The sequence below is a fragment of the Periplaneta americana genome, chromosome 15 (genome assembly GCF_040183065.1).
Source record: "Periplaneta americana isolate PAMFEO1 chromosome 15, P.americana_PAMFEO1_priV1, whole genome shotgun sequence".
NCBI lineage: Eukaryota > Metazoa > Arthropoda > Insecta > Blattodea > Blattidae > Periplaneta > Periplaneta americana.
This window is the reverse complement of record NC_091131.1, coordinates 139,013,877-139,037,423: the sequence shown is the minus strand read 5'-3', so window position 1 is coordinate 139,037,423 and position 23,547 is coordinate 139,013,877. Positions and strand designations below refer to the sequence as shown.

Here is a 23,547-nt window from a genome sequence, read left to right as displayed (position 1 = left end):
TATTATTATTATTATTATTATTATTATTATTATTATTATTATTATTAATTCTACAGAAGAACTAGACCAAAGGAGACACCACTTTTTCTTTAACAGTTGCTTACTAGAATAGTATAGAGTACTGAACACGTGGTTTACTTTCTTCAAATAATCTCCATGGACTAATCTAGAGCTGTTCACTTGTATGTAGTATTGCTGCCATATTGTCCGCATGAGATATCATGAGTGAATGGATCACCATTTAAATGTAAAACAGCGTTTTTAAATAAGAGGAGTTCTTCTTTTCCGTTATTTTTCAGAGCTGGAGTCTCTTTCAAGGATTGTTAATTTTGTCGAAGTACACTAAAACCTCTTTAATACGGACTAATTGGGGGTAAGTTGATTGGTTTAATGAAAGTCCGGATTAACTGAAATAACCTAAAAGAACAGTAGAAAGTGCATTAAAACTCCGTTTATATGGTGTATTTAAATGACATAGATCTAAATACACTATACAGTACAGTAAAATGTAAAGCAATACATACATGATACCCATAATTATGATGCTGTGTCCGACAGACTTGGCTCTGCATCACTTGAAACACTTGGTGTGGAAGATGGTTTGAAGTATGTACATGTCTATATTCTTTTGAGACAGTTGTAATTTCATAGTTCTAATGTATAAAAATAAGTCTTAAAACAGAGTTCTTTAATTTTTCCAAACTTTTTGCCTGTCTGGATTAAGCGAAATCTGGCGTATCAGGACGTGGGTTAATGAGGTTTTACTGTACGACCTTCTTTGACAATGTCTATCTCCACTAGCACTAAAAATACTTTTTTGTTAGTGTGGGCCAGGGCCCCAAACATCTACTGCCCAGAAATTTGCACCTTTACTGGCACTAAGAATGCTTTCTTGCTGGTGTGGTCCAGGCTCCCAAACACCCACTGCCCAGAAATTTGCACCTCCACTGGCATTAAAAATGCTTTCTTGCTGGGGGATCCAGGCCCCCATATACCCACTGTCAAGAAATTTGCACTAGACCTCTGAGGCAACTTAAATTACATTATCTCATCAGTACATGCCATTATGGCATGATACATTCATTACCGGTACTATGTACAAGTGAATATTTCTAGGTTATGCTGTGGAAAGTATTGTTAGTACAGTACTCTATATTATTCGTAGTATAGTACACAATTGTTAAAAAATGGTTCCTCCTTTGGTCTAGTTCTTCTGGAGAATTACCTTATAGTTATTAATTTACAGTCATTGTATTCAATGAGGATGGCGAGACCTCGTATATGAATATATATGTATATGTTAAACGTTAACAATATTCATAAACTGTTGTCGAAAATGGCCATAAAGTCATTTAAATATGCGTTCCCAAGGCTTCTAAACTTCTCATTGAGTGTATAGAAGCCTTCATGCGCTCCTGCATACGTGACTTGTATGTCTTAAAAATGCAGGTAGTAGGCTATTGATGATATGAATGAGAAGAGTTTGGCTGGCACCGTGTATCGTGTCCCAGCATAGCTTAGTAGGCGCGCTGAGAGGTCCCGGATTCGATTCCCTGTGCTGGAACGAATTTTTCTCAATTTAATAATAATAATAATAATAATAATAATAATAATAATAATAATAATTGTTATTACTACACTGCAACAAAATGGTTTTCGTTTTCTATTTCAGCTCACATATTGTGTATATTCCATTTCTTTGTGTGTATCATGATTAAGCTGCGGATTTATGCCAATATGCCTATTTTAATCCTTAACCTGAAGACGCAAGCTTTTAGGTTACATATCCATTTTAAGGCATTGTGAGTAATGCAAATTCTATAATGCCTATAATTTCCTGTTTCACTAGTAAATGCCTATTTGCTTATAAATGCCTAAAAGTTGCCTAAATATCCATATTATATAGTCTGCAGGGTTTCAGAGAATGAATGGTGGGATTTTATGAGTTCACTGTGAAGCATGTATTATGTGTAATGGATTGAAGGCAGTTGTAATTCTCAAACAGTTTGCTTTTACGTCATTGTTGCGTATTTTACCAGATTTCCGACATTCCTGTGTTCAGAGATCTCAGAAGTCCATTTCACGTCATTGCATACATAGACATGCTACAGAATTTTCTATTTCTTTAAATAGAGCAAATGAAAATGGAGTTGCAAATCATCTTTCAACAAGATGGAGCACCATCCCATTTCGCAAACCATGTCCAAGAAGAGTCGATTTCCAGACCGATGGATTGGCAGAAATGGACCCATCCCATGGTCCGCTAGAAGTCCGGATTTTACTCCATTGAACTTGTACCTTTGGGGCTATGTCAAGAATGAGGTCTACAGTGAAAGAATTGAGAATCTTGGCCACCTCAAACGAAGAATCAGACAAGTAATCACAAGCATTTCTCCAGATGTTCTTGTCAGAGTGTGGGCTGAAATTGAATTTCTCTTAGACATTTGTCGTACTGGTAATGGTAATCATATTGAAATTTACTAACGTTATTTGGAAACTATTTGAGTTACTGAACTAATTATAAGCACCTTCAATTCATTACACATAATACATGCTTCACAGTGAACTCGTGAAACTCCACCATTCATTCTCAGAAACTCTGTATTATACTTGAATTTATTGAATCTGTGTTTTGGATCTGTAATTTGTTTCTTTTTTATCCAGCAGAGGGCAGTGATATCATACATTTTTTTTTCCAAATTCATCATCTTTTTGGATACAGTATCGAAATCATTAAGGTGATCCCCTGACTGTTCCTAATTATTTGCTTTGTGCTGAGGGGTAGTTCATTTATGAAGCTGCACTCCTGTCATAACCAGGATGAGCAGCAAATATATATATATATATATAATCACACAACTATCAATAATTCTATGTGTAACGGTTTACTGCCACCAGAACATGGAGAAATCGAATAATTTATAATCACCAATAAGAAAAAATTTATTTCGAAAGCTGCGTGAATCGGTGGTAGTTGACTGGGAGGGTGGTTGTTTTAAACTGTGTATCCGTTTTGTGAGTTTAGTATGGAGTTGAGTTTTCTGCTGTAATACATGAAATATACCGTGGAGATATGCCAAAGCAAAAGTCATCAAGAGCATTATGTTCTGAAACAATGGATCGATGGTAATCCTAACTTCTCATCAGATGGAAAAGTTATAATTGCCAAGCATGCTGCAGAGAAGTAAGAAAATTCAGTATATTTTTTTGTGTTCGTTACATTTTCACCTCATTTGTGTTATGCATGGCAGTTTAAATTAATGAATGTTCTATGTTGTGTTTAGGTTAAATGCGAGGAGAAATATCATATTGACCAGCACAAGGATACCAACATGCATTTAATGAAAAGTAAACAGATCACCACTGTAGTACAGCCTTTCTTGTCCAAATTGCCCAACAATGATAAAAAGGAATTCTATGAGGACTTTTGCAGAACTATGGTGAAAGCAAACATTCCTTGTAGGAAGCTAGATAATGTGTACCTCAGGAACTTTCTACACAAATACACCAACAAGATTATCCTTAACGAGTCCACATTAAGAAAAAAAGATAATTTTAAAGATACGATGGAAAGTTATGATGTTATATCACTTAAATAATCCATTAAACTAACCCACTAACATTGTCACATACGTTCTTTATTGGTTAGACGGATTAAATGAGGGGATAGTTAAGTGACATTAAGCCGAGGTATGTGACAAGGTTAGTGGGTTAGTTGAGGGGATTATTTAAGTGATGTGACATCATACCTTTCCATCGTATCTTTAAAATTGAAAGAAAAAATTATCTGAGTGCAATGTATAGTTCAGTGAGTTTGTAAAATTTGAACTTTAATTTATTTAAAACTTAGATGTTAAAATAATTAACTTTTAAGGTTACTTTTATTTAGTTGTGTTATTCTTATGTAGTGGTATGTTACAGACCATTGATGAAATCAAACGTGAAGTGAGAAATTCACTCTTCTGGCTATCTATTGATGAAACTATGAACAAGTGTGGGCGAATGATTGTTAATGTGGTTGTTGGGAAACTCTCTTCCAATGATGCAGGGATACCACATTTAATATTGTTCAAAGAAGTTGAGGTCACCAACCATTCAGTGATTGTAAGAACAGTTAGGGAAGCTTTGAGTGAGTAAAAATCAATAAGACATTCCTGAATTGTTACAAATTTTAGTTTCAAAACTTAATTGTTATAATTTTTTTAATTTCTTTTAGGAAACTTGTGGCCACAGGAGAACAATGACGACAACGAGCTTGTACTTTTAACAGATGGTGCACCATATATGATTAAAGCTGTATAGACACTGAAGGTGTTGTACCCAAAAATGCTGCACGTGACTTGCTGTGCACACGCACTTCATAGACTGGCTGAAGAAATAAGATCAAAATTTTCCTTTGTGAACCTCGTTTCTACTGTAAAGAAGGTTTTTTCAAAAGCACCGTCTTGAATTACTGCATTTAAAGAAGTTTTGCCAATAATGCCTCTGCCACCACAGCCAGTTGTTACACGTTGGGGTACGTGATTAGAAGCTGCCTTCTATTATGCAGAACATGTCGACAAAATTAAAGAGGAAAATTACTTAATGTAGCCTATTGATATTTAATTTCATGTTGTATGATTTATCCGATAAGCAGGTTGTAATACAATGTTAAAATTGAAATATACCGTCTATACTTATCTAGTATTATATGATTAATTATAACATAAACGTTTTCGGCACTAATGTGCCATTTTCAAATGTATGAAAATTTGCCTAATTACATGTTCAAATAGGTGCACATGAACTGTGTGAATGAAACATATAATGTGTACCCTGGTGATTTCATGTCACATATAAGACAATCTGTTTGTAGATAATTAATGATTAAAAATTAAAAACACACACTTATTACTAACATTTAAAATTTGTTTTTCTGCTGCAATTATCCATCAATTTGTGGAACACTGGGGTTGTCTTGACGTATTTTGTGGTCAAATGCAGTTATTCATTTACTTGAAATGTTGTAACCTTACACTAAGATATTTACTATTAAAATATTAAAATTCTTTGTGTTGATTCGTTATTATTGCACCAAGGTTTCTTGTTGTTTGTTCACTTTGACAGATGTTCATTAGGATAAGAACCACTGTGAGCATCGAACGATTCTCATTCATAGCCTGGCCAACGTCGAGCACGCAACATGTCCAGCCATTGTACGTAAGTCACTAATTTAATTCAATGCATTTAACCATCAGCATATTCATATACGTAACAACAAATTTTATGTTCGCAGTGTAAAGGCTTGACTGATAATCGGACGGTGACAACCATAAATATGTAATAATCCAACCACAGCAACCACAGGAAAACAATAACCAGGTATCAATGTAACTTATATTACGCACCACATTCGATTATGGTGAAGTGCTCCGATATGTCAAAGTGAACAAACAACAAGAAACCTTGGTGCAATAATAACGAATCAACACAAAGAATTTTAATATTTTAATAGTGAATATCTTAGTGTAAGGTTACAACATTTCAAGTAAATGAATAACTGCATTTGACCACAAAATACGTCAAGACAACCCCAGTGTTCCACAAATTGATGGATAATTGCAGCAGAAAAACAAATTTTAAATGTTAGTAATAAGTGTGTGTTTTTAATTTTTAATCATTAATTACCTACAAACAGATTGTTTTATATGTGACATGAAATCACCAGGGTACACATTATATGTTTCATTCACACAGTTCATGTGCACCTATTTGAACATGTAATTAAGCAAATTTTCATACATTTGAAAATGGCACATTAGTGCCGAAAACGTTTATGTTATAATTAATCATATAATACTAGATAAGTATAGACGGTATATTTCAATTTTAACATTGTACTATTGATATTTGTTTTAACTTCTTAATCAGTTTATGAGAAACTAGTATTTGGAAGTGTTGAATATCTTTATTTTAATATAACTTGCAGTTACTGATTTTGTTTAATTTTGTAGGTTATTGATACTTTTGATGAGGACCAGGCGGCAAGCATATGAGAGGCAAATATTATCTTGGCAAACCCAAAGCTAAAATCTGATCTTGCTTCCATCAAAGCAAACTTTAGAAAGCTGCCTTCTTACATAACGAAACTGGAAACAAGAGGTATTCCACTCCACAGTGCTGTGCAAGTTATGAAGTAGAAACCATTCTTAAAGAAGTACAGGCAGTGTGGGAGAAACAATGAGAAATAAGTATTTGAAAATTGTGAAAAGAATCCTGGTTGGGAACAAGTGTTATTGGTAGCAGAAGCACTGATTGGAAATGACATTGACATTACTGCGTTCCCACTGGTTTGGTCCCCAGCTGAGATTGGATCACTGAAGTATTGCCACATCACTTCATGTGAAATGGAGAGGAGTTTCTCCCAATTTAAGAACATTCTTACAGACAACAAACATCAGTTCTCATTATAACATTTGGAGGAATATTTAGTTATTTACTGTCATAATGACATTCCTATAGAAACTGGTGTATAATGCTACGCTATGATCGTGTTCGCCATTAAGAATTCGAAATTGTTGATGCCTTTTTAAATGTCTATTTTAGAATTTTGAATGCCTATTTCAACTGATTTTAGTGCATAAAAATCCGCAGCTTGATCATAATATTGAAGGAATTGGATTGAGGTTTGCATAATTATATTCTCTTACTTGCCTTTCATACTTATTAGAATTAGTAAAGATCCTGAGGTTCACTCAACCTCCTCTCAAATTGAGCACAGGGTCTTTTCTGGGCATAAAAGGTGATCAGAGTATGGTACTAACCACACAACCTCATTCTAGTGCCAAGATCAAGAAAATGTGGAGCTCTAACTGTAAGAATTTTTAAGTTATTTTATTTGTGTATTTAAACATTATGCAGATAAATGTGTATTACAGTTACATGATTAAGTAATAAACTATCACTATAGACATATGTAGGCCTATGTACCATGTAGTTATATTGACTTACAATATGCTGTAGCCAGAATACTATCTAAATTATCACTTTTTGCATCTTGACTTCTGACTAGTAAATTGATTTATTAGATTGCCATATTTCAATGTTCTCAACAATTCTGGCTCACTTAATAGTAACTAGAGCATGAAGTCTGTCTTCGTTAGTTTTTTAATGCAAATAATTCTTAACTCACCATAATAAAAGCTACATTTGTCAGAGCAATTAGTCCTGAACTTAAGTGGAGATATTGAGAGGTTGCATCTCCCTTCCTACAGACCATTTGCACTTGTGCTTGGGCTCCATTCTATAATCGTCTTGACAATCATTAATTATATATTTGTGCAAACATAGCTGTTATAATGGAGGTAACAACTCTTTAAAAATTTTATTAGCATAGTAGATCCTATTAGTTAATGATTAACATCAATAAGCTTTATTTGAAAAACTGTCTGTAACTTATCACATATAAATACATCTAATTAGAAGAGATATAAGTCACATTAGATAGTGACGAACGTTTTCGACTTGGTATGTCATTTTGAGGTAAAATTGGAAACATTTAAGAAAACATCATCCCACAACTTATGGTATATGAGTATTGCATGTTATTAATTGAAGACTATTTGAGTAATCTAGAAGCGTATACAATGTAGGTACAAATTTAACAAATACTGTGTGTATAATTCACTGTGGCAATTATTAATTAAAATTATGCAAATATTGCTTTTAGTTAAAAACTTGTTTGAGTATTTTAAAATATATACAAAATGTATGTGGACTCATATGACAATAAAATAAATGTTAAATTTACAAGATGAAGTAAAATTGAAATCTGTCTGCATTCTTTTTGTGGGTAAATGTGCAAGAAGATTACATAACCTAGGTCTCGTGCTTGTACATATTTCGGTCAATAAAGTAATGAAACTGATTTTTTCCTGTCTGATGAGGCAATCTTGAAGCTCCTACCAGATATATGTTTGACCTTTATCCTTCCTCTATCCGATTTCCATCTGGCACCACCCTGCAAGCCAAGAATGCAAAGTAGCTGCTTGACTAGTGGAGTTGTGTGTTTGCCTCCTCGTCAACAGAATGGAATCACATAATATTGCGCATCGGTATTCCAACTTGTTTTGTGTGAAACTCGGTGAAAATGCCACGACAACATATGGCAGGCTTTCGGAAATTAAGTGATGTCAAGGGCATAAGATTTCCGATGACATAAAATGTTTGTTGAGAGCAGAAGCAACATTGAAGAACACTGGAGTGGGTGACTAACAACTGCATGGATAGATGACAACATGTGAAGTTGTACAAACTGATAGGCAATTAACAGCCAAAATGATTGCACAAGAATCGAACATAAATCGGGAAACGGTTTGCTTCATTCCAACTGAACAAACACCTGGGCATGAGAAAAATTTGTACAAAAATGGTTCCAAAAATCTTACCTGCTAACAGCAAGATGAATGGAGAAGTGTGGCTGCTGTTCTGTTTCAACACTGCAGCACCCTTGCTCCATGCGACTTTTTCTTATTTCCAAAAGTGAAACCAGTTGTGAAAGGACGCCATTTTCAAACAACAGAAGACATCTAATAGGCTGTAACTCAAGCATTAAACATTGTCTCAAAAGGTGAGTTTCACAGCTGCTACCAGCAGTGGCAGTTGGAATAAGTGTGTGCAGTCTCAAGGAAACTACTTTGAAGGTGTTCACATTGTAGTTGGTTGAAAATGTTTTTTAAACCACTCTCATTACTTTATTGTCTGACTTTGTATGTGGAGCGCATGGCATGAGAATTTTATGAAATCTGAAAAAATAAGAATTTAATCTTGTTATGATATAACTTTATACGAAAGAAAATGATAAGTCCACTTACATATGTTGCCAAAGGAAGGATGTTGAAGAGTGATCTGTTGGTCACGCATTGATCATCCAGGCTGTACATGGAGTGGTTTTCAAAGACAAAACGAATTTTCCAGAAGGAACTAATCACAGTGATTAGTAATCACTAATCCACATATATATTCAATCGATATAATGGGTTATTAACATTTGGAATGAATTCATTAAGCAATGGAACTTTTTTTTTTATTATTTGGCAATATACTACTCCTCAGCGGTATTGATAATTTTATTGTCGATAATTACTTTTAGAACTCAGAGTGTGTCATTGATGCTGCTTAATTCGTGGCCTTCTTCTATCAAATGAGTAACAAATATTTATTTATTCTGTTTATTTCAAAAGTCAGCAACATGCTTACTGTAGCTAGTTTTAAAATTTCTTTTGGTTTGGTCCAATATACGAGGGCTCTTTTTTTTTTTTTCCAACCTCCGATTATTCCAGTAAACAGTTAACTGAGTGGTAGGAGGTGGGGATGCTCGGAGGGCGACTGGGCATCTCCCCTATTTCCAACATCGTTACATTATTTTGAGCTGAGTTGCAGGCACATAAACATGGCTGCTGTGATTGATTTTCCCTCCAAGTGCGAGTTGCGTAGTGTAATTCGGTGTCTTCAAGCAGAAGGGAATAGTTCAGTAGAAATTCATCGAAGAATGAACCAAGTATATGGCAAAAACTTTATGAGTGATGGTGTAGGAAATTTAAAGAAGGCAATGTCGCAACAGAAGACATTGTTCAACGAGTTGACAAGTGGTTCGATAAAAACAGAGGTGTGCCATAAGTGAATCATGTGTGGAATTTCCTGAAGTTACAAGTTCATCTGTTTACATGATAGTAATAAAACATCTATGCTACAAAACAACTGTGCACCCGATGGATTTCAAAGATGTTGTCTGATGACCACAAAGGTTGCTGAATGGCATCAGTGCTGATGTTCCTCACCCATTATGAGGCTGAAGGTGAAGATTTTTTAAATAAATTGTGACTGGAGATGAGACCTCGATTCAATATGTCAGCCCCGAAACGAAACAACACTCAAACTCGTCAAACAAACTGAAAAAGTTCAAACAAACCTTCAACAACAGGAAGGTTATGGCTGTCATGTTTTGGGATCAAAAAGGTGTGTTGCTTGTTGAGTTTATGGAATCAGGGACTACGATTAATGAAGCTGTTTATTGTCAGACTTAACTATGACTGCAGAGAACCATTCAAAACAAAAGAAGAGGCATGCTGACTTCTGGAGTTCTTCTGATTCATGACAACACCTACCCTCACAGTGCTGCTGTAACCAGACAGCTTCTTCAGCAATTTCAATGTGAAATGTTTGAACACCCGGCAACTTCGCACCAAGTGACTTCCACCTCTTCCCTGAACTGAAAAAGTAGCTAGGAGAGCAGACTAATGAGGAGCTTCAAAGCAACGTTAAGGCCTATCTGAACTCACTGGTGGCAACATTCTATGAAGAGGGGATTGAAAAGCTCATTCACAGATATGACAACTGCCTCAATCTTCACGGTGATTACGTCGAAAAGTAACCATGTTTGTACATAACTTTTAGTAATAAATTAATTTTGTTATTTACACTTGTCTTTCTTTTATAGACCATGGGAGATTGAAAAAAAAAAAAGCCCGCATTACAATTTTTACAGTTAAGTTTATAAATACTGCTGCTCAAAACTCATCTCTAAAAATTGTGAGAAAAATATATTGGCTAAACCGAAAGAAATTTTAAAACTAGATATAATAAGCATGTTGCTGACTTCCGAAATAATTGGAACAAATAAAAATTTGCTACCCATTTAATAGAAGAAAGCCACGAATTAACCAGCATCAGCGATACTCTCAGAGTTATAAAAATAATTATCGACAATAAAATTACCAATACCGCTGAGGAGTACTATATTGCCAAGTACTATAATAAAAAAATTCTATTGCTTAATGAAATCATTCCAAATGTTAATAACCAATTATATCGATTGAATACATATTTGGATTAGTGATTACTAATCACTGTAATTAGTTCCTTCTGGAAAATCTGTTCTGTCTTTGAAAACCACTCCATGTATAGCTTGGACGATCAATGCGTGACCAACAGATCACTCTTCAACATCCTTCCTTTGGCAATATATGTAAGTAGACTTAGCATTTTCTTTAGTATAAAGCTATATCATATCAAGATTAAATTCTCAAACAAAATTCTTATCTTTTCAGAGTTTATAGAATTCTCACATCACTGGTACGTCCAAGCTATGCGCTCCACATAATATGTATAGGGCCATTCCATGTCAAATCAACACAAAAAAGTGGACTTTTCAACCCGACCACCTCAGATTTTCATTAAATTTGGTGGGATGGTAAAGAAGCTTAAGTTAATTAATTATGTAAAATTTCAGCCCTCAATAATGCACGATATCCATACAGCAATTCTGTCAATATGAGAAAAAATGTAAAAATGTTGCATACTGTGTCAACAAAAATAATTCATAACTTCTCTTCTAATTGAGGTAGAATCTTAAACTTGGGCTTATTTTAAAGCTAACGAATCATACTTTCAATAAAGATAGGTTTGCATCGAAGTATCGAATTCTTTATTGAATGGTCACGTGAATCACATTTTAACATTGAATATCTAAAAATGCGGGGCACAAATTATTTCGCGAAAAATATATGTTATAGAGGTAAGATCATTCTCCCCTTGGTATAAGTTTCATTTTGGGAACGTTTCAGGAATATCAGTAAAAAAATATATCAGTGTCTTGGTTTGTAGCACTTAAACCTATCTTACACCAACACTGCATGCGTGCGAGTTCGTACTTGTCTGATTATTATCTGCGTTGTCGATCTGTCAGACCGTCATGTGTGGCAGTTTATACAGTCTTCAATTTATACAAAACGTGCGATCTGTTTCAAGTGCAGTTTCGTTAGTTTTTTTAGAATGTGGTAGTTTTGTGCGATGTAATGGAGTCGCGTTTTAAGTTATATGTTTGCTGCAATCCCTTCGAGAAATCAGAGCATTGTAATTAGAGGAAAAATTTAAGAAGTGTTATATCGTGGATGCTTAATGTATTTTCTGATTTAAAACAGGAACAAAAGGTGTGCGCTATGTGTCGCAAAGAAATAAAAAATTATAATATGATGCTATTACGCAGAATCCTCAGAATGACTCTAGTAATGAAGAATACGTCGATTCTACAGCAAATGTAAGTAAGTTCATTAAATACAAGTCTTTTTGATCAAGGTGTGTTCCTTATTAAACAAAAAAGGCTACAACAAAAGAAATATATAGGAGACAGAAATTTGAAAATATTGAAGAAGTCTTAAACGATAAAGTCTTCGATATTAAAGATGCCGAGGAACCAGGACCTTCATCAAGTCCTGATTCTGAAATTTTGTCTCAGTTGCAGGAAAATTTTCAAAATTCAGGTAAAAGTGAGAAAATCACCATTTTAACACTACTACCTAAAAGCTGGAGCGTAAATAATATATAAAAAAAGTTTCTTTCAGCTTCCGAATACATAATTTGGAAAGCCAAAGTCCTGGCAAAGGAAAAGGGAATTTTGTGTTCACCAAATCCGGAACCTGGAAAACCCTTGCCCGCGGCTGTTGCCGTTAAAGTTAAAGAATTCTGTTGTTCTGATGAGATTAGCAGAATGATGCCTGGTATGAAATATTTGTTATGATTAAAGAATCAGGGAGTAAATCACATGAGCAGAAATGAATTATATGCAGCGTTTAAAAATTCTAACCCTGAAATGAAGGTAATATTCTCCAAATTTTCAGCTCTTAGACCAAGAAATTGTATTCTAGCTGGAGTTAGTGGGACTATACTGTCTGTGTTTGTGTCCTCATCAGAATGTAAAACTCATGCCGGAAGCAATTTATTAAAGTTTCAGGTCTACGTGGATTTCTAGAAAATGTTTCTTTATACCTTCCAACTTATCAACATTTCTTGGCTACTATGGTGTGCAATCCTCCTCATATAAATTGCTTGTTCAGGAAATGTACAGAATGTCCTGAACCATCCAAAATAAGAGAGGGTTTAGAGAAATGTTTCGAATAAAACTTCAGTGAATCAGTGACCTACAAGCAGTGGATGACGACTGAGTGATCAACGGTTGAGACCATAGTGAAACCCAGAGACAAATTTTTCGACTGTCTCTTGGAGAAACTTGGTGATTTTCTGACTCACTCATTTATATCACCTGAACAAAGTAAGTTTCTACGTGATATGAAATCATTTCTACAGCCATGTTGTGTTATGCAACTTCGCTGAAAACTATTATTTCGTAATCCAAGATGAAATTCAGTCATACTTTCGTAATATATTATAACGAATCGTCATCCGATACAGTCTCTATTAAAAATCTGGTAATAATTTCACACTGCCCGAAACATGACACTACAGCTGTACATCTGTTTCAAAAATATCTAATGGAGTCATTAAAACAAACATCTGTAATTCACCACAAAAATTATGTATTTCTCTGATGGATTCTCTGCTCAATATAAAAATAGAAAAAAATTTCCTGAACCTCACATTACAGGAAGAAGATTTTGGATTTCCAGCAGACTTGCATATTTTTGCATATCGCATGGCAAAAGAGCACATGCCGTTGTAGGTGGGACACTTAAAAATGTTTGCGGCTCATGCTAGTTTGCAGAGACCATCCGATAAACAAATAACTACACCTAGGGAATTGTACGACTGGACAAGGGATCATCTCTCAAACATTAATACCGTTTATGTGACTGAAAAAAGCTATACTGAAGAGGAAAAAATGCTTGCTCTTGGATTTCCAAAATCCACCGCAGTGCCTGGAACACAAGTTTCATATAGTCTTGCTGTTTAGGATGGGTATTATGCTTGCTAAGCAGTTTTAAAATACAGCTGAAACAATGGAGCATCCTGTCTGGATAGATGATCAGGCTATTTCATCTCAGCAATGAAAGGTAAGCATTTCTTACAGAACTTCAGGTTTAACTAAATCCATGTGACAATAATTTATTTGAGGTAATAATTAAAAATATTCGAATTATGGACTACATGCTAAATTACATAGCGACATTCAAGAAAATGATCAAATATAATTAAATATAACGAATGTGTGGGACATAATTATCGCGACTTATACGGTTAGCTTACGCTTGCAGTGACATAACAATTTTTATCTTTGTAACCTATGATGATTCCAAGTTGAAACTTATCAGTTCATTATATCACTAATTGAGGCGTACTATATATTTTTTTGCTTAAAATAGAACCCCCGCATTTTTAAATATGAATATATGAAAATTGTTTCACCATGTTTTTTTAGTGTAATTGAATATATGCAGAAAACAATATAAGCAATAAAAACTATCAAATATTAAGAATGTATCACTCAATTTTTGTAAATTTATCTGGAGACGTTGTGGAGATATATAATTTTAATTGAAGCGGCGTGCTTACAAAAATGTGATTTTTCTTCATGTTTGAAACGCCACTGACAGAAAACGAAAAGCACAGGACATATGAAACTCGGCAGTTTTAGTTAGCGCGGCAGGTAAAACAAACCCTCAACTTTTGAAAGAAATCTGAGTCGGTCGGGTTGAGCGCCTTGTTGATTTGATATGGAATGACCCTATAAGCACAAGACCTAGATTATGTAATCTACTTGCACATTTACCCAGAAGAAGAATGCAGACAGATTGCAATTTTACTTCATCTTGTAAATTTAACAATTATTTTATTGTCACATGAGTCCACATACATTTTGTATATATTTTAAAATACTCAAACAAGTTTTTAACTAAAAGCAATATTTGCATATAAGACATATGTTTAATTTTAATGTTTTATTTTTAATTAATAATTGCGACAGTGAATCTATACACACAGTGTTTCTTAAATTTGTATATCGTATATGCTTCTAGATTTGGTACTCGAGTAGTTTTCAATTGACAGCATGCAATGTTCATATAATATTGTAAGTTGTGGAATGATGTGTTGTTAAATGTTTCCAATTTGACCTGAAAATGGCATACCAAGTCGAAAACATTAGTGTGAGTTATAATTAGTGTTGTGGGATTTAATAGATTAATCGATCAATTTCTGTTGTAAGATTAATCGATCAAAAATATTTAATCGAATAATCGAGTTAATTAAAAATTAATCGGTTGTACTTAATATTAATTATTATTTTGTTAATGCAAACTCAGACTAAAAACTTCGACAACATTCGTCTCTCAGAAACTGCTTACTTCAAAGCACAACAGTAGGCCTACCGTTATTTTGTAACTGCAAAGCAGGTAGAACAGGGCAAATTTTGCAGAAACACTTCAGAAAGAGCTGGAGTTATGAGGACAGTGATCTGTCTACCCCTATTGAAAGTTGAAACACGGTGCGAAACCCTTATTAAGTTTTATGGTTTTTCAAGAAAACTTTCACCTTGTTGAAAAGCTCGTCTTCCTAGCATATGAAATACATATTTTTCTAGAATTTTTCCCCTCACCCCTTAACCATGGCTACACTGTGTGTAAGTGAGAGAGTATCTATCTTCTTCTCTTTCCAAAATTTTGTAATCCGATTACAGTTGGAGCCAGTTTTGACCACTGCAGTTTCTTTACTGGCTTTATACATGAAGTGTGTGTTTAGTTTGCTAAAGAAAAAAAATCAGATTTCTGTGGTCTGTGAAAACTCCATTGTCATATGAGGTAAACTCAGTGAAACATTTGGATTTAAATTGAACGATCGTGGAAAAGTGCTTGACAGAAAAAAAGTTTTTCGTGTTTAGTGATGCAAGAAATATTATTTCTAAATGTAGAGCGGCATTTAATTCGGAGCAAGTGAATGCTGAATCATGGCTGAAGTAATATTAACTAGATGAGTCTCAAAAATCCCCGGAGAAACTGACACAATAAATTGTAAGGCTACATAATAAATATGTTAGTAAGTAACTGAAATAGTACTGTTTTGTAATACAGTGATACAGTATATACAGATATACAACATTTAATACAGTACTTATGCTTATCACCGAACACAAATTAAGTTTAACAATAATTGTGTATTACAGTAAATTAAAAACTTTTCTCAAATTGATTAAATATTTTGATCGATTGACAGCACTAGTTATAATATCTCTTCTAATTAGATGTATTTATGTTTTTTCGGAATATGGTATATAGTTTATTGCTTTCATGTGTTAAATACTAGGTTACGGTACCTTGTTGACTACTGTGAGCCTGTTGTGGGCTATCTTCAGATGTATATATTTATTGTGATAAGTTACAGATTTTTTTTTATTAAAGCTTATTGATGTTTTTAAAAATTGTTGCCACTAAAATTTGGGGCTGTAGGTCGGGGATGTCAAGTGCTGGCATATTTTTATCCTCTGACAATGAGTCTAGAGTTCTTACATTTACAGAATTGCATGCAGGTATATGCTTAAGAGATTATATGTCACTTTTACATCTCATTTAAAGGTGAAATGCCCGCACTTGCTATACCTGCTGTAGGCTGTAGTCCAGTTAGCCTATTGATAAATCTGCTTCACCTATAAAGGCATAGAACTTTGTTAGCACTTTAGAATAGATAACACACATAGTTACTGGCAAAATGACAAAGGACTTATTTTGTCTCATTTCTTTATTTTTTTGTGTGAGACTAGGCAAGACTAGACACATTATATTTAACAGTACATGGATATGATTTTTTATGACATAAAGTGCTAGTACAGTCAAATAATGCAGATCACTCTGCATGACGTCAAAACATATTCAAACAAGATACACATGTCTGTACTTTAATTTTAACATTTCCACTTAGTTTTCTGTAGTATTTACAGTGACTTTACAACACGCTTTCATGATCCTTTGGATCACTGGCTATGAGTTCCCTTCTTTTCCATACTGGTCCTTGCTGAGTCTTCCTTTGTCGACTGGCAGCACCTTCACTTGCCCCTCCCCCCTCTCCAGAAGAAGCTTCACGCAAAGCCTCTGAGTCAGGTATGTGCCTTGTTTGGTGCCGAGAATCTGTGTAACGTCGCTTTGAATATTTCTTCTTATCATCCTGACCTGGAGTTTGTTGCGGCTGTAGCACTGGTATGTTCTTAACTTTACTTGTCTCTGTCCCCTTTATCCTAAGCATTCTCTCGATATCTGCAGTTTTGGATCGCATAACAGCACCCCCAATACTCGATATACTAGTTGTAAGTTTCTTATCACTTCCCACTGGTTCAGATTCTACTGATTTCTTGAGACTACTGTGAACTGCAGGTGTGCTGGCACTTTTTGGTAACTCCACTGTTGGTGGTACTTTATGTGTTACAGTAGTCTTAGAACCACGTGTCTCAAGCTGTCTGTCACTTGCTGTGTCACTTCTTTGTACCTGTTGTAATTCACTTGTAGAGGTGAATGTCACTTTCTGTAAAATCACAGGTGCAACTTCTTTTGTTATTTTTTGGAGACTGGCTTGAGTTGTTGATGTCACTTGTGTTGTTACTGCTTTTGTAGTTGCAATAGAGATTCTAGCAGTCTGTGAGTGATGTTGCTGGATTCTGGTGGTAAGTTCTTCAGGTATGAAGTTCACAGTTGTACCCAATGCATCAGGGGAAGTGGGTGGAGTAGATGCCCACGAGGGAGGAGAACTGAAATGCCCAGCATCGCTACTGCAGATTGAAGGTGTTGTGTTACGAGGGGGACTACTGAAAGTGGCAGTTGAACCAAGTGCAGAATCACATGCTTGCTGGTGGTACATGCTGCCGGGTGGTTGAACACTTGTTGAAGCTTGAGAGGAATCACTGCCACTAGCTGAACGCTGACGTCTGCGTCTGGCAGAATTGTTGGTCCCTTCTCCTGAGGCTGTACGTCGCACTAGACCTTCAACAAAAGAAACATAATTGGAATTGGGTTGTATTATAGAAATATTTATGGTTATGCTGTTCATCTTATGCTCTTAAATGTTGCAATCTTTTAAGTCCTACTTTTTCTACTTTGTATCCTATTTTCTTCATTAAAAACGTCTGTAGTCTCACGAGACGTTTTGCAGTCTCAATCAAGACATTGCTCTACCTTGACATCTGGGATGCAAGTAACATGATGGTAAAGAACAGTTGGCCAGTAATTTTTCCTTATTGACTCAAGGTTCCTTTAAATGTCATAAACCTATGACACAAGCACTTATTTTTAATTTCTCTCCAAAGAAAGCTATGCTGAAGATTTTTCATTCAAAAGTTGATTGCTAATGGTCACATTTAAACCCATAATACAGAGCTGAGTCCATTGGCAAGCATGTTGACCACTTGACCACTGAGAGTGATAAAGCACATTGTATTGTTATACATTTTATGTAGACCTGGAAGATCGGCCCTATGTGGAGGCAGGATTTTTCTTGTTGCTAAAACTTCCAGAATGACCCTGAGATCCATGAAGCCTCATGCCAAATTGAGTACTGGGTCTTTTCTAGGGGTAAAAGGCAGGTGGAGTGTGTTGCCGACCACATCTCCTCATTCATAAAAGCATGGCATTCTGATCTCCATGTCTCTGTGTGCCTTCATGGTGTGTAAAGGGGATGCCTTTAATTTATACATGCTTCGTTTTAGATAAATTTTTATCACATGTAGATCTCATTAACAGTCTTCATTAGTGGTCGATTGAGTATCATTCTTGCTATCAGGTTTTAGGTTTGTGGGTTAAAATAATCTGGAGTGGATGGATTTTTAAAGTCATTGTTCATTGAAAATTCTTATGTGGCATTTTATAATAGAAATAAAGTTGGGAGGCTTGTTCTATAAATTTGAGCACGTGATGAATAATGTATCTGAATAAGAAGACTCCAAACAAAATTTATTGACCATTTTTAACCCATGTCTGAATTCAACTCCTTCCTGCCTAGTACTATTCTCAACAGTAGTGAATTCTTTGTTACCAGTGTTCTCATCTTAGAAAAAGGAATTCAACTCTGGAAGCAGTGGAAGCCAACCAGCTTACGTTTCAGTTTAGTTTTAAATTGATGCATATCGATTGAAATGGATTGTGCTTCTTTTAAATGTTTCAGAATAAAGTGCAGTAGGCCTATTTGTTCAGTTCAGTGTGTGTGTGAGAGAGAGAGACTGAAGTATGAATATTGCCAGATGCCACAGGTTATTGAAATATCATATGACTCAAAATAAGATTGAGATAATTTGGTTGGTTGGTTGCTAGTGCGTGGCTTATAAGAGAACTTCCATTTGCCATCTTGCATCTCAGTATCGTGAAATTACGTCTGATGTATTCCCAAGGACACTGCACTGTAGGAGGTGACTTCTGTCCATCACAGAATTTGATTCATTGCAGAGCACACAATTTGGAGAACTGTCAGTGTAGATGGACAGCCAAGCAATCATGTCCTGTGTACAGTCTGAAGAGGGCGACAGCTTTTATTCGAGGAGCATCAGAAATCTACCACTTATCTTCCAGTATACAGTTCCACTGTTTAGTTGCACTTTTGCTGAAGATTTGTTCTTGGATATTCTGATTAATTGTTTTTTCTATAGTTAGTTTTGCTGAATGGAATGATGATTTGTTATGTTTAGCCTACAGGATTGTTGTGCCCTTTTTGGCCAAAAAGTCTGCTTTTTCATTACCATATATGTTGCAATGTGAGGGAATTCATTGAAAGGTTATTTTTTTCTGAAGAGTCTGTAGATGTTTGATGGAGTGATGGATTTCAGAAAGTCGACTACTTGTGCGATTGCTAGCAGCTATTGCTTGTATAGCAGATTTAGAATCACTTATGATACCCGATAACAGCTTTGTTGAAGGAAGTAAAATGATGGCATAGTGTTGTTTTAAAGCAGAATTGATAGCCTCCAGTTCTTCATCAAAATGGGTTGAATTTGTGCCAAAGATAAGTATGAAGAAAATATTTTGCTATAAATTCCTGCACCCACTATAGAATTATTTTTCATGAGAGACCCATCAGTGTAAATATATACAGGGTGATTCATTATTACGTGTAAATACTTTGTGTGTATATTGTAGAGGTGAAACTAAGACTAAAACGTTCTATACAACTTTTTCTCAAAACCTTTAATTCCAGAGTTCCAGTAGATGGCACCTATATCGCAGTAACTGTTCTCCCACACATTTGGTGTGGTATTGTGGGGAATCAGTTACTCGGACCTCGAGTTCTACCTCTGCGGTTGAATGGGGAAATCTACCGTGTATTCTTGGAACCCGAATTGCATGGTCTGCTACATGATATCCCTCTTGCAACGCGAGTGAACTTATGGTTTATGCACAATGGCGCTCCTGCGCATTACTGCCGCAACGTATTTCAATGCTGCGTATCCAGAACAATGGATAGGCCGCGCTGGACCAACTCCTTGGCCAGCCAGATCACCGGACATGAACTCTCTGCACTTCTACCTTCGAGGCCGCCTGAAGTCGTTAGTGTATGCCTCTGCTGCACCTAACGAAGAAGTACTACAACAGCGAATTGAACATGCGTGTGGAATTGTTCGTGATGAGATGAACAGGCTGCGTAACGTTCAGAGATCACTAAGGTGGCGAGCACAGGTATGTCTTCAAGTTGAGGGATAGCACTTTGAACATGCATTACACTAAGAATTGTGCAAATGCGTAAAGTCTAGAAGAAATTGCTTTACATTCTTTACTGTGTTTGGTTTTAGTTCACAAAACGTGGATAAGTAGAATGCCGAGGATATGGATTTAGTGACTTTGGTTGTTTTTGTACTGAAGTCCAAATGCACTGTACGAAAGTGATAATTAGTTCACATTTGGTGTGTTACCCTTTCTTTGTTTGGGAGCGCAAGTTCCACGCAAAATGGCGTTAACTCTGGAATTAAAGGTTTTGAGAAAAAGTTGTATAGAACGTTTTAGTCTTAGTTTCATCTCTACATTACACACACATAAAGTATTTACACGTAATAATGAATCACCCTGTATATCCATTCTGTTTCTGGCTATCTTGTATGAATAGTTTCCAGTGCTATTTGTTTTAATACGTTTACATTTGTTTCTTGTTTCTTTGTTGCCTCTATTAATTCAATGTTGAATTGAATGTGCACCTTATTAATTGGGTAAGATGAGGCAGATAGTTTTTTCATGTCTTCTATATTTAAGTCATATGTCTTCTGTAGTTGTTGGACTTTTTGTATAAACCCTTGTTGTGTTTTTAAGTTTCTTAGATTGTTTTATAATTACTCCAGTAATCAATGTTAGGGATTGTCTTGTTTCTCGTAAAGTATGAGGCTTCGTGTTTCTCTTTCTAACCAAAGGAGTGGTTATTCGTAAAAGCTTGAAGAGCTGTGATGGGTGTGGATAAAACAGCACCTGTTATGATTCTTATGTGCTTGATGTTGAACCCGTTTGATTTTGTATAAGTTTGATTTATTTGCTGTAATACACAAGAACCTTGTTTATTCGGAGGTAGGACCGGATGTAATCCGGATTATCGAAAATCCGGATAATACGGAAACAAACTAATAAATGAATATAAGCTACTAATCCATATAAACCTTTATTTTGACACTAACAAGAATAAAAAGAAACACTATTTTGGCACATGAACTCAATACAGTATGTACTGTACTCATTTCTATTTACTGAAATAGTATGTAAGTTTCTTTTGTTTCAGATTTGTGTGGTGTTTGAGAGCAGCACGATTGTGTAGACGTTTCACCAACATCAGTTCGGCTGGATTTGTTTCTGTCTGACGTAGAAATCTAGATAAATTATTAGTTTTTCCAGTTGTGCTGCTGCCTCAGCATGAGGCATTACTTTTTCCCCTAAAACGTCACTTTCGTTTTCCAACTCACCATCACTGTCCTCTGTAACACAGGCGGCAATAATTTCGTCATTGGTCATCATGCCGTAACCAGCATCACTGTCATTCTGCAACCAGGCATTTACGTCACTATCGCCTACATCCGAACAACCGGGAATGTTTGCAAATATTTCAAGGAATTTGGATGTGTCGACAACTTTAGAAACTTTAGCGGTAGAATCCCAAACAGCAGGCCATATTGTTTTCCATGATTTCTTAATTGATAATTCAGTAATGTGATCCCAAAAAGATGCAATCATAAAAATCACATCTTTGATATTTACCAATTTCAATACTGAAATCACACCAACTTCTCCTTCTTCTTCAATTAATTTACCCATTAGCAGTCTTCTGTATACACGTTTCATCTCCAGTACACCTTGATCCATCAGTTGTAAAAGAGCCGTTATGTAAGGAGGAAAAAATTTCACTCTGATGTCGCCACCGATGAGCAGTTCCACTCCCGGATGTGACGGTGCATTGTCGATAAACAATATGGCCTTTGTCAGAAGACTCTCTTCCTCCAAATATTTCCTCACTCCTGGTACAAAACCATTATGGAACCAGTTTTTAAAAATGACCCTGTCCATTCATGCATTTTTTTGTGATTTGTAAACAACTGGTAAGCAGGATCTATTGACATGTTTCAAAGCATGCGGATTTTGTGATTTTCCTATCGGCAGGAGAGGAAATTTGAGTCTCCCGGATGCATTGCTACAAGCCATAATTGTATTTCGATCTTTACATCTTTTATAACCCCTTGCTGAGTCATCTAATTTAGAAGGCAACGTCTTACTGAATAGCATCCAATAAAAAAAAGTCCAGATTCATCGGCATTATAAATTTTATATGGGGTTAAGTTCTTGGAGGAAATAATTTCTTGAAATTCTTTTCTGAAATGTTCTGCTATCACTTTATCCCCCGAAAAACTTTCACACATCACTAAAAGCTGATGTATGCCATGACGAGGTTTCCATCTTTCTAACCAACCTTGGCTGGCTGTGAAGTTAGGATCGGCTGTGAAGTTAGGATCGGTTTAAACTTAGCGCTTTTTCCTGCAGAATCGGACTGGATATCGGAACACCATGCTCTCTTTTTTCACTGAACCAAAAGAGTAATGCGTCGTGTAGGGATTCATTTCCTGCTTTCTTTATTGTACCGCAGTTCTGCAAATTGTCTTTAGTCATTATTTTGAAGCAAAAGTCTTCCATTTCTTTTAGGTTCTTCTTCAGTCTGACTTGAAGTCCCTACACCATATTCTGCAGCTATGTTTTTCAGCAGTTCTCCTTTATCTATTCTGTTTAGTGCCTCCAACCTTTGTCCATCGAAACAACCACTTTCTTTCGCTTCGATGCCATTTCACTCATGCACACTGAAAACACGGGAACAAAAGAACAATACACTGCGTCTTAACTATGTAAGGAACAGATCCACACTGACCTTGGTAACGGTAGCTTGAAGCGTTGGGACCAGTGATCTCTATGGTACCTGTGGTGCCAACATAACAATTGTATAGTTTCATATGTACATTATTATTCAAAGGGCGCGCATATTTTCGTGATGAAAAAATACAAAAATAATAATACAGTAATAAAAAATCAATCTGGATAAACCGGAAATCCAAATTAATTAGGGTTGGATAAACGAGGTTCTTGTGTAACAGTTTCACTGCAATATTGAAGGATGGATTTAATATGTGTTTTGTATGTAGTATTTAACACTGTTCTAGAGCACCTCATTTACATCTTGCTAGTCTTTTTAAGATATAAAGTCTTTTGCATGCCTTTTCTGTTACCGTATTTATATGGCGTTTCCGAGTTAATTTCTGGTCAAATGTTACTCTTAGGTATTTGACCAGTGGCT

General features: G+C 35.5%; 2 protein-coding genes across 8 annotated transcripts in view; one reads left to right on the top strand and one right to left on the bottom strand.

Annotated features, from left to right (window-relative positions):
* The window catches only part of LOC138715397 (P43 5S RNA-binding protein-like), a 150,751-nt gene extending 142,575 nt beyond the window's left edge, over positions 1-8,176 (top strand). For 6 of the 7 annotated variants that reach the window (XR_011336284.1, XR_011336288.1, XR_011336286.1 and 3 more), the window contains 3 exons: positions 3,922-4,129; positions 4,217-4,516; positions 5,994-8,176. Coding sequence is in view for 1 of the 7 variants with exons in the window: in XM_069848255.1 (XP_069704356.1) it covers positions 3,922-4,129; positions 4,217-4,302 (294 nt within the window). In the remaining 6 variants the exon portion in view is untranslated. Of the gene's footprint in view, positions 1-3,921; positions 4,130-4,216; positions 4,749-5,993 lie in introns of those variants that run through there. The other variant, XM_069848255.1, reaches the window with a different exon arrangement.
* Positions 8,177-14,406: 6,230 nt separating this feature from the next.
* The window catches only part of LOC138715396 (uncharacterized), a 293,502-nt gene continuing 284,361 nt past the window's right edge, over positions 14,407-23,547 (bottom strand). The window contains exon 12 of the mRNA XM_069848254.1: positions 14,407-17,735. Within this exon, the coding sequence (XP_069704355.1) occupies positions 16,708-17,735 (1,028 nt within the window). The 3' untranslated portion in view covers positions 14,407-16,707. The remainder of the gene's footprint in view (positions 17,736-23,547) is intronic.